The 12964-nt window shown below is 36.2% G+C and overlaps 1 protein-coding gene across 1 annotated transcript; it reads right to left on the bottom strand.

Moving 5' to 3' along the window:
* Positions 1-555: 555 nt before the first annotated feature.
* On the bottom strand, positions 556-2635 carry LOC141693018 (uncharacterized). The gene is made up of 2 exons (XM_074497999.1): positions 2190-2635; positions 556-1162 (listed from the first exon to the last, which is right to left on the bottom strand). Exons 1-2 carry the CDS (start codon positions 2520-2522, stop codon positions 692-694), a joined length of 804 nt encoding a protein of 267 aa, XP_074354100.1. The 5' UTR covers positions 2523-2635; the 3' UTR covers positions 556-691.
* Between the last annotated feature and the right edge of the window lie 10329 nt (positions 2636-12964).

The following is a 12964-nucleotide window of genomic DNA, read 5'->3' as shown; positions in this document are numbered from 1 at the left end:
ACCACTAAAGATCTCTTTATCCTGCAGTTGAGCACTGGCTCCCATTAAAAATGTCAAGTATAAGCCTTTCATTGTAGGAAATAAATCAGTTTATCTTGTAAACTGTGAGCTAAAAAATGTCAGATCATTTGTTAATTCTCGGTAGGTATCAAATTAAACATAATATACCATTTTATACTTCTGCTCTTTAATAATACGAGCTCCATGTGCACTATGTTCTCAGGTCAATTATAGGGACTTCAATAGTATTCTGTAATGAGCTAAGAATGGTCACATATTCAACGTTGCTTATATATGTGTCCCCTCCACATTACATGGTCTGACTATTTGTTCTTGAGTTCTCGTGTCGCAAGCAGTTGAATACCTTATTCAACCAGCTGATTAATACTCAAAACAGATTTTTGTTTATCAATATGCAGTTGTATATCAAAACAATTGTAGATTTTGGTTATTTTCCTTAAAAATTGTAATACAAGTCAGACATTCTTGGTTTAATAAATTTCAAGCTTTTTGGATGCTGAATGGACACCTTAGGGTGATTGCTAGAGAAACCGCTTTCAATGGCTCTTGAAACCGCCACAAATCGTCTCATTTAGCCATGTATTTTAAACAGAGACGCCAGAAGAACCAATACAGAAAGTGACTGAATACAAGAATTTTTCAACACATCCATACAAGTAACATATTTTGTCTAGAAAACATAAGGAATTAGAGACTTGACATCCTTAGGAAAGTCTTCAAACTTTGAAAGGTACCATTTCTTCGTGGCATAGCTCCTTCCCACCAGGTAACCACTCATGCCCAACAAGAAGAGAAACGGATATATGGTTTGAGAAATCAAACATATCCCCAAGAAACCCAGAAGCTCAAATGCATAATGCGGACATATCACTAGACCAAATAGCCCTCCTCGAGGAATTTTGTACTGTTTCTCTCCCTCCTTGCGTAGATTAGCAAGAATGTAATGATGGTAGAAATTACCAGTAATTCCTATTAGGAAAACTGCTACACCAGAAAATGTCAGGTCAATCGATGGCTCAGGGAGCCCTCGGCTCAGGTATTGACCATAGATTGTGCATGCTGTGATGACAAAGTATGATGTTGCAATGATAACTGAATGATCAAGAGAGCTGTTTCCGCTGAACTTGTGAATGAACAGAACCTGTACATGAACTCACCATGTAATTATTATAGACAGAATTTCTCAGCTAAATCAATTTTTCTCGTAATTAACCTAGTAATTTTTCTTAATTTTGTCAAACAATATACATTTATTCCTCCATTTTATTGAGTGTCGGGATTTAACTTTGTGAATGCACCGATTATATTTATTTTCATCTTGTCGAAAGTCTTGGAACGCACAGTCATTTTCTTAGGGGGTGTATTCATTTCAGATTTTAAAGGATTGTTAATAATCTACGGATTTTAAAAAATTTTCGTTGATTTCAATTCTTCGTGGATTTTGATGGAGTTGATCCAAAATCTTGTAGAGTTTTGCAGATTTTGTGGAGTTTTTTAGAAATCCATCAAAATCTCATGTATTTTGAAGAGATTTCAAGATATTTGATATTAAAAATGTACTAGCAAATCCATCAAAATCCACAACTTTTTTAAATAAAAGAAAATCCATGGACTTTTGAATACCATCAGATTTTGATGGATTTTTTAAAATCCAAATTGAATACCACCAAATTTTGATTGACTTTTTAAAATCTAAATTGAATACACTCAGATTTTAAAAGACTGTTTCCAATCCTTGTTGAATACCTTCAGATTTTAATGGATTATTTAAAATCCAAATTGAATACCCCATGATTTCTAAAATCCTAAAATCCATAAAAATCTTTCAGAATCTCAATTGAATACACCACCTTTAGTTTTAATTGGAGTCAAATTCCATAATATTTTGAATTGATAGGAAGGATATAATCTTCAATTTATGTGATCAAATACATAAAGCAAGAGATGAGTCTTTTAACATAAATGCCTCAATTGGTTGGAACTTGGAAGTAATAAAATTAGGCAAGAATCAAATAAAATTTGCACTATGTTGAGGGCAAGCATCCATGATTTGCATTAATTCATCCATTTCATTCAAACAGATTTATCTGAATGCTCAAACAGATAGGATCTAATTATAAGAAACTCAAAACAGTTGACTTAAAAACGGAAAGAGAAATGGAACAAACCTCAAAATCCCTCTTGAGAAAATGGACAACAAGGGAAGCAGCCACCAAATAAAACCTCAAACACTCACCGGGAAACAGAAACAAACCCCAAAGTCCAGCGAAAACAGCAGGAGTGTAGAAAATAAGCATTCCGACACGACTCGAAACACGACGATCATCCGAAGAAGAATCAGAAGAAGACCAGAACTTAGAATACTGCATATGGGTTCCTTTAGTTTCCATGAAACCAGCGTTGCAAAGTGTCAAAACTTCAATAGCTGATATAATTGTAAGTAATATAGATGTTTGTGGTGGGTATATTACACTACTCAACATCTCCATCGCCATCTTCATCTTTCTGCTTCTTGCTTCTTTGTCCGATGTAATACCAGTTTTCTGCCCCCCCCCCCTTTCTTCAGCTCCTTCCTCTCTCCTCTCTACAAAGCTGCGGACCAAATTTTTAGGGAAAAATTTATAGTAAAAGAACCTAAAATTTTATTTTAGTACCCGGTCTGCCCAATTTTAACCGTTTTTGACTTTTTTTCACATAAATTGAGGTTTTAAAAAAATTATAGCTACACATGTTTGTTATTACTAATATTTACTGGCCTATAATGCACGGGCTATATAATTAATTTTATTATTTTTATTATCAATTATTTCGTTTAAAATTTTATTTTATGTTAAATATAGTTTGTTGTCAGTTTTTTTTACTTGGAACATTGTTTTATGTTGTGTTTTTTCTTAAAAATTGAAATTGAGGGACAAAGAATGCAGGGAAATTTGCTATGTTATAGGAAAATTAACCAAAAAATTAGTAAAATAGAAGGGGATGAAAGTGGGCAATGCAGTAGGGACAACTAATAGCAATTTCATATTGATGCTCATATCTTCAGACAAATAGAAAAAATGATGTATATTATTACCTGATGGTTTAAGGTTGGTGATCAGGGACGGGTACTATTACCTGGTGGCTTAAGGTTGGTGATCGGGAACGGGTACGAAACGGAGCCTCGTCTCAATTTTATGTTCTAAAAGTGTTGCATCAAAAAAATACAATCACATTGGGCAAGACATTTGTGCTGCAGGGATGTTACAGAGTTGCAGACTTCTTAAACTAGGAGTGTTCTTTGTTTTGGCTGGCAAAATCCAAAAGCAAAAGGCACATTAAAAAAAATTTGCACAAAATTGTGCAGGCAAATAAGTGTATTTAGCAGGAAGCATATAAAAAATGATGATTATGTGAAATTAGGCTACATAAAAAGATTTCTCTTTAAGGGGCCTATTAACTCATATCATTAATTAATTTTTCTAAAGAAATAGGCGTTGGACGAATATACGTAGTTTTCGCACTTTACAAAAAGAATTCGAATGGAAAAACTGAAATGGAAAATAGATAACTAAGCTACATATAATATGTAACAAAACACATACATATCCACGTTTGTTCATAACAGTTTTACAGCCTCTGGTGCTGGAGTAAAAAATAAGGGCAACACAAATTAGCCTCATAAGTTCCCCCAGATCATGTTTGTGATGTAATCACGGTGTTTAGCTGCATCCCAAAATCACAATCTGTGCAGAAATGTGTAGTTTTTGGCCGTCTCAAACTTTTGTGGAGCAAAATCAGAGAATATAATATTTATGATGCAACAATGTTGTAGAATAAGAACCATGTAGTGGTCTTTTTTCTTTTTTTTTTTATCATAGGTAACCGCAGCCGCTCTGGCTGAGGAGGCATAATCATAAATTCTCCTCCCGTGGGATTCGAACCTGTGACCAAGAGGTTAGTTTTCCTCTCTTTAACCAACTGAGCCAACCTTTGCGGGCTTGTAGTGGTCTTTTTCACTTCAAGCATCGGCAGCTAAGCAATGGCGACGTTCTGATGCACAAAAAAATAATCAGAATTCATAAAATTTTTAACATCTGCAATGCAACATCTGTTGGGATTTAATCTAAATTTATTTGTTTTAGTTATTATTATTTAATAAAATAGTTATTATGTGGAGCGTTTTATTTACATGACTTGGTCATGCGGCAGTAGAGAGTTTTTAGAAAGTTTGAATAAGGTCTCGGTAGGGATAAGTGTCAGTTTGAATAAGGTCTCAGTAGTGGATAAGTGTTAATTTGAATAAGGTCTCATTAGTGGATAAGTGTTAGTAGTCGTGTCAGTAGTTGTGTCTGTTTTCATGCCACCTTGTTAGGCATTAGTTTCTATTTATTAACGTTGTAACCATCTTTTTTATCATCACTGATAATACATTTTGTTTTCCCAGTTTTATAAAAGCAAACACCTTTGTCTGTATATTTGTATTGCAGTGTTCAGTTTCTACATTTGGTATCCGAGCTCCAGGTGCTGTATGCCCAAATATCAATCCAAACACACAAACGTAAACATGGAGATAACCAAGACAAAAAAAGGCTCTGTGGGTTTAAGCTATCCAATTCTAACGAAAAGTAACTATACAACATGGTCCCTGAAAATGAAAGTTTTCATGAAGGCTCAAGGTGTTTAAGGTGCGATCGAAGGAGACCCAAAGATTGTTGTTGATGAGAGGACGGTACAGATAGCTCTTGCAGCTATATACCAAGGCATGCCAGAAGAAGTACTACTAACTATTGCTGAGAAAGAAACCGCAAAGGAAGCTTGGGAAGCCATTAAAACCATGTGTGTAGGAGCAGAGCGAGTGAAGGAGGCTAAGGTATAAACGTTAAAGGGAGAGTTTGAGTCTCTTACCATGAAGGAGACAAATGACATCGATGATTTTTGTATGAAGCTGAGCGGGATAGCAACCAATATACGGGTTCTTGGAGAAGTGATGGAGGAGTCAAGCATTGTGAGAAAGATCCTATGTGCAGTCCCTGATAAATTTCTCCAGATAACTTCAAATATCGAACAGTTCGGAGACATGAAAGTTATGACGGTTGAAGATTTAGTGGGTCGTCTTAAAGCTCACGAGGAGAGGATGAAGGGCAGGTCTGAGAGCGCAGACAGACAATAACTTCTCTTGGCATCTCAGAATCAAAAAACTAGAGGTGGTTATTTCTGTGACAAGAGTAGGAGGTGCTACAACTGTAACACCTTGGGACACTATGCATCAGAATGTAGCAAATCAGGACGGGAAAGAGAGAAGAGGCAAGAAGTAAACATGGCAATCGTCGAGGATGATGAACCAGCGTTATTATAGTCATATAGGCTTAGATTATTAGCCATACGGGCTCAGTTGAATAGCCATACGGGCTCAGATTATTAGCCATACGGGCTCAGATTATTAGCCATACGGGCTCAGATTATTAGCCATACGGGCTCAGTCGAATAATCCATACGGGCTGGAGGTATTGTATGAGATAAGTTTAGATTAAGGGAGAAATTGTTGGGATTTAATCTAAACTTATTTGTATTAGTTGTTATTATTTAATAAAATAGTTATTATGTGGAGTGTTTTATTTACATGACTTGGTCATGCAGTAGTAGAGAGTTTTTAGGAAGTTTGAATAAGGTCTTAGTAGTGGATACGTGTTAGTAGTCGTGCCAGTAGTTGTGTCTGTTTTCATGCCACCTTGTTAGGCATCAGTTTCTATTTATTAACGTCGTAACCATCTTTTTTATCATCACTTATAATACATTTTTTTCCCAGTTTTACAAGAGTAAAAACCTTTGTCTGTATATTTGTATTACAGTTTTCAGTTTCTACAACATGAACTATTTATCAATGGATTTGAGCATTAAACGTAAAGTTTGAAGCCATAGGAAATATATTTTCTGAATGCAGCAGTTGAGCGCGGGTGTACATTAAAGAAAAGAGTTTGCAACAATGTATCTGTATCATTTTATAATCACACTATAATTGTAATTATATTATTATTATTATTATTATTATTATTATTAATTATCTTTAATAAACAACAATACACAGCAGGAGAGGCCTCTCTTAGATACATGTTTGAAGCAAAACACATCTCTAACTAACTTTACAACATGTTGCCCAAATAAGGTTTAAGCACTCCACGCCCGCAACTATAACTTGGATCATTTTCCTTTCGTCATGTTAGGAATGTTTGGTACTCGGGGTTCTAATAAGATTTATAGCAGTAATTGTAGCAGCTAATGGATGGCAAGCTTGGGTGATTTTAGAAGACCTAGCCAATCACATTTTTGTTGTTCTAACTGAGTTGTAATGCATGTTTATGGGGAGTTACTCTTGTAAAGCATAATGTAATGTAACATGTAATCGAGGAATTATAACTCAACATGAAAACAGAAACAAATAAACAATATTAAACTGTGAAGCACAGAAACCCTACAGATGAAGATATGATAAACACAAAGAACCAAAAGATGCAATTGACTCTTTAGGTCCTCAAAACAGATCATGGGAAGAAGTTCATTAACATGTTCAAGCAACCATGAAGAATAAGACATCAAAGGACTTTAATCATCAATTACATCAATTGACTTCAAGTGTTGCAGACCAAGGGTTCAGTGAAAGAAGCAATGAATATCTACCAGTCTGTATTAGCTCAGAAATATAAGACAAATTGAATTAGGTTCTCCCAATGCTAGTTGTTTGTGAACCAGACCGGTGCACCAAATATCAGTATTCAAGAAGGGATTTTAATTCAGTTACAGAAGAAAGTATTGATACAGTAAAGAATGGAAAAACAGAAGTAAAAACATTCCAAGGCAGCGAACTTATCACCTTTGTCGCCATAGAGGTGTAAGGACTACCAAGGAAGCCCATGTGGTCACCAAAGGAGAGTTGGAAGAAACAATCATCCTCAGTCGCCACAGAGTTGTTCCCTCTGTGTAATCCCTGTGGTCGCCACAGAGTAGTCGCCATAGAGAATGACTCTAGGGCAACAAGGTGGTCGCCATAGAGAATCACTCTAAGGCACCACAGTAGTCGCCATAGAGCACCAACTGGTCGCCATAGAGCAACAACACAGGATACTCTGGTCGCCATAGAAGAGAAGTCAAGGTATACACCAGTCGCCATAGAACACTTGTGAATGTCTAGTGAATCAATGCAGCAATTCAAATATTTGTGTGGACACAGTAATGCCACCTGTCCAATGAAATTGAACTTCTACATTAGCAACCAAATGAATACAATTCATTTCAGTCATCTTCTTCAGCTTTCAACAGAGTGTTTACGGGAGCTCCATTAAAGCACTTCATTTATTAAACTTGTAAACATATTGTTATGCTGCTGAATTTATTGTAGCTAATCAATTTATTGATTAGATTGTAATATCCTCAAGGATTATATTAATAAAATAATATATTCCTCAAATTGTTTTTTGTCTAATTTGATTTCGTACTTTTAACGAAGAATCTGTAAAAGAATCGAAAAGATTGTAGGTATCGTATTCAACCCCCCCTTCTACGATACTTTGGGACTAACAATTGGTATCATAGCTTGTTGATTGACATACAAATCAAGATCCGGAGAAAGAAACAAGTTCTTGAAAATTTCTTGAATTTTTTAATTTTCAAAAATTCTCATTTCTTGAAATTTTTGAACTTTAAATAATTTAATTCCGCCAAGATGATGAACAACCAAAGAATTGGAAGTATAAATGTTCCCCCATTCGATAGAGATAATTACAACCTATGGAAGAAAAATATTATGCTGTTTATGAAAGTTTCGAATCCACTTTACATTGGGATATTACTAAATGGCCCTTATGTTCCGATGGAAGTAGTTGCTGAATCCACAACCATAGATGGTGTGAGAATTCCTTCCTCATCCACTCTCAGGGATCCGTCTAAATATACGGAAACTGACAAGGAGTTGATAAATCTGGACACAAGCCTTCAACTCATAATAGTGGAATCGACCGATAATGATATGAGTCATCAACTTCTAGGATGTAACAGTGCAAAAGATATGTGGGATACTATTGAGCTTTTAATGGAAGGTACAGAAGAAGTCAAAGAAAATAGGATGGATATTCTGACGACTCAGTATGAGGCATTCAAACTTCAACCCGGAGAAGCACTGTCTTCACTTTTTGAGAGATATACAAGACTATTAAGTGAATTAAAGCTGCAAGGAAAGTTTACCCTGTACGAGATTCTAACAAAAAGTTTATGCTGACACTCCCAGTTCACCTGGAACAAAAGAACACATTAGTCAGGGAAAGAGCAGATTTTATTACTATGCCCCTGGATGTGATCTATGGAAAGCTAAGAACACATGAGCTGGAGCAAGAGCATAGAGTTATTATCTATGGACCTGGTTCTATTAATAGTAAGAGTAAGGCACTTGCAAAAACTACTGCACTTGTAGTTCGTGAACCTGAAGCTCAAGAAGACAAGGTTGCACCCTCCTCAACAATTAAGAAAATTATCGTAGCTGAAATTGCTCATGGTGAGCCAGAGGATGAAAGTGAGTTCTACACTCAGGAAGAACTTGAACAGTTGGAGGACAAATCTATGGCATACATGGCTGCAAAATTTAGTCATGTTACATTCAGAAGGAAGCCCAATTATAAACCAAGGGGTTCATCAGGGAAATTTCAGAAAGGAAGCTACTCATCAGGGTCAAGCTCCAGAGGAGGCTACAAGTCAAGTTGGGTAGACAAGAGCAAAACAAGATGTTACAACTACAATGAGTTAGGGCACTTTGCATCTGATTATAGAAAGCCTAAGGCAGCAAAAACAAAAGACTCCTATGAAAAGAAGGAAACTTATGAAGATTTGAAGAGGAAGAAAGAGAAGCTGAAATAGAAGCTGAATGCTTATGTGGTAAAGGAAAAGGGAAGAACGTAAATTGATGAAGGAAAAAGCTGGGATGATACTGATTTAGATGAAGAGGAAGAGTATGTAAATCTGGCTCTTATGGAAGACTCTGCAGAGGAATCATCACAATAATCTCAGGTTCCTGAACTTACTACTATAGATATGTCTGTGTCTAAATACAAATCTACTGTGCATGAACTTACTTTAGAATTGTATAATGTTCATAATAGCATGCTTGCATATAAACTTGAAAATGATAAGGTAGTTCTTAAATCTGAGAGTTTAATCTCTAGGAATGAAGAACTAGAATTGCTTGTAGTTGGACTAGAAGACCTTAAACAAAAGAATGAATATCTAGAGAATAAGGTTAAGTACAATGCAGACATAGAAGCTATTATAAGAACCCAAATTGCTGACTTTAAAAGAAGTTACAGGCATTTAAGAATGCAGCTTTGACTCAGAAGGAGATAATAGATAGTCAAAGATTTAAATCTAAGACTTCAATAGGACTTGACTATTCTAAGCTGAACAGTAAGAAACGTAGTGGTACATCTGAGACAAACATGTTTGTTTCAGAAAAGGTTCCATATGTTATTAAGGATGTTGTATCTCCATTGTTCACTGAGCCTGTTTCAGAACCTTTGGATGAAGTAAGTTTGCTTATCAATGAGGAATTGATTGCTGGAGATAGAGAGAAGGTAGAGGAATCCCCTAAGACTCCTAAGGCTCCAGCTAGTAAAGCCAAATCCATAGCTGACCTAGGTGATAAGGTAGATAGTAAGGAACCTGACACACTTAAGAAACCAGACCCTATAGTTAATTCTAAGACTGGTGAGAGTGCTAAGGTTAAGGCTAAGAAGAACAGAAATGGCAAGGTAGGTGTAAATAAAAAATCTGATTTTACATTGTCCTCATCTGCATCTAGGGTGTTATATAATAATTGCAATTCTGTTGCACACCTTACACATGCATGCACTAAAGCTAAAGTAGAATCTGTTGCAACTTCCAGTATACCTGTCATGCCTAACATGGCTAGTTTTCATGAAGCCTGTGGTGTAGTTGGATGTATGCCATGTGCATTTGTTACCATGTCTAAATATTTCAAAGCTTTTCATGCAACTGCTAGCACTTGCATTAACACTAAGACAAACATAAGTAATGAGCACACACAGGCCAAGACTGTTCCTCCTATTTCTAAGTCTGATAACTCTATTGAGACTAACACTGAGAAGGAGTCAGTCAAAGTGAAAGCTAAGCCTGTCAAGGTTTCATTTGTTGATCCTGTTTCTACCCCTAAACCTTCAGGACCCAAGAAAGCTTGGGTACCAAAGTCTTCTTAATCAGTCTGTGTTTACAGGGTAAGGTAAGAAAACAAAAGATCATGTGGATTCTGGATAGTGGTTGTTCTAGGCACATAACCGGAGAAAAGTCCATGCTCACAGGTGTGGTTGAGAAAGCTGGCCCTATAGTTACCTTTGGAGATCACATCGAAGGATTTACTAATGGATATGGCAATTTGGAAATTGGAAATATCATCATTGAAAACATCTCTCTTATGGAAGGATTGAAGCATAATCTTCTGAGCATCAGTCAGTTTTGTGACAAAGGATACAATGTTGATTTCAGGCTAGAAAGATGTTTGATCACTCACAGGAAAGATGAGAAGCTTGCTTTACAGGGAGTGAGGAAAGGTAATTTATACATAGCTAACTTGAAGTCTACTTGTGATGGAGTAATCAGATGTTTCTACAGCAAAGCTTCATCAGAACAAAGTTGGCTATAGCACAAGAAGTTCTCGCACTTGAACTTCAAGATAATGAACTCTCTGGTTAAGGGAGAATTAATGAGAGGACTGCCACAGATGGAATTCTGTCAAGAAGGACTCTGTGAAGCATGTTAAAAAGGGAATCAAAGAAAGCATCACACAGAAGCAAAGAAATGACTAGCATAACTGAACCTCTTCAGTTAATTCACATGGATTTATCTGGTCCAGTGAATGTGTTGTCACTATCAAGAAAAAGATATGCTCTAGTGATAGTCGATGATTACTCCAAGTACACATGGGTGTTTTTTTCGCAATCCAAGGATGAAGCACCTCAATTGATAGTGGATCATATAAAGAAGATTGAGATTGAATTGAAATTACCTGTCACGAAGATCAGATCAAATAATGGAACAAAATTCAAGAATGCATTTCTAAATGAGTTATGTACAGAAAAAGGTATTTCGAAACAGTATTCAGCCTCAAGAACTCCACATCAAAATGGAGTAGTAGAAAGGAAGAATCGTACCTTGGTTGAAGCAGCAAGGACTATGCTAAGTGAATCAAGACTTCCTACTTACTTCTGGGATGAAGTTGTCAACACAGTGTGTTACACTCAAAATCGTACCCTGATTAATAAAGATCATGACAAGACTCCTTATGAGATAATGGCTGACAAGAAACCAACAATGAAATACTTTCATGTGTTTGGTGCTAAATGCTTTATGATGAAGGAAGGAAATGAGCATCTGGGAAAGTTTGATGCTAAAGCAGAAGAAGACATATTTCCGAGCTATTCTCTGGAATCTAAAGCTTACATGGTTTAAATGATTACTGATCAGATGGTGATTGAAAGCCTTAATGTAACATTCGATGACACCAAGTTGGCAAACCTGCAAAGAGAAAAGGATTCTGAATCTCTAGAATTTGAGAACCTGTCAGATGATCCTTTGGATATAGAAGAACCTGGGATTGCTAGAGCTATACCTACAGTACATGGCAATACTGATTCTGGATCAAGTGGTGGTAATGGTGGAAATAATGATTATGATAATCATACAGGAACAGCTTCAAGAACTACTACACAAAGATTAGAATCATCTAGTCATGGTGGCAACAATTCAGGGGGAGCAGGAAGAGGATCTACAGTTCACACTCAACATCATACTGAACAAGGGGAAATATCAAGATCATATATGTCTCGAAAAGAGTTTGAAACAGAGACCATCCCTTTGAGTTGATCATTGGTGATCCTGACACAGGAGTGAGAACTAGACATGCCACTCAGAATGAATGTCACTTTTCAGGGTTTCTCTCAGAAATGGAACCTAAGAAGGTGGATGAAGCACTTGAAGATCCATATTGGGTTATTGTTATGCAAGAAGAACTCAATCAGTTTGAGAGGCAGAAGGTATAAAAGCTGGTACCCCGACCAAAGAACAAGTCAGTGATAGGCACTAAATGGGTATTCAGGAATAAGTTAGATGGAGATGGCATTGTAACGAGAAACAAGGCCAGATTGGTAGCTAAAGGTAACTCTCAAGAAGAGGGTATAGATTATGATGAAACATATGCACCAGTGGCTAGACTTGAGGCAATCATGATGTTTCTGGCATTCGCAGGACATTCAGATTTTAAAATTTATCAAATGGATGTGAAGAGTGCATTCTAGAATGGGGAGCTAGAAGAAGAAGTGTATGTGAAACAACCTCCAGGTTTTGAAGATCCAAATCTGGCTGATTTTGTACTTTCTATTCAAAGCTCTCTATGGTCTCAAGAAAGCTCCAAGGACATGGTATGACACTCTCTCTGAATTTCTACTTGAAATGATTTTAATAGAGGTGTTATAGATAAAACTCTATTTCATAAAATGCATAAATCTGATATAATATTAGTTCAAGTTTATGTTGATGACATTATATTTGGTTCTACTAATGATAATTTTTGTAAGAGATTTTCTAAGCTAATGCAGAGTAAGTATGAAATGAGCATGATGGGAGAGTTGAATTATTTTCTTGGATTACAAGTGAGTTAAAGGAAAGATGGTATATTCATTTATCAATCAAAGTATATCAGAGAAATTCTCAAGAAGTGCAAACTGGAAGATTCAACTCCAGTAAAGACTCCCATGCCAAAAACCTCTAAGCTTGATCAGGACAAAACTGGTAAAAAAGTTGACATCACAAGCTATAGAGGTATGATTGGCTCATTACTTTATCTCACAGCAAGTAGGCCATATATTATGTTTGCAACATGCTTATGTGCTAGATTTCAAGCCTGAACCAAAAG

Source organism: Apium graveolens, chromosome 10 (genome assembly GCF_009905375.1).
Source record: "Apium graveolens cultivar Ventura chromosome 10, ASM990537v1, whole genome shotgun sequence".
NCBI lineage: Eukaryota > Viridiplantae > Streptophyta > Magnoliopsida > Apiales > Apiaceae > Apium > Apium graveolens.
The sequence above is the reverse complement of the archived record's forward strand: the minus strand, read 5'-3'. Positions and strand labels throughout refer to the sequence as shown.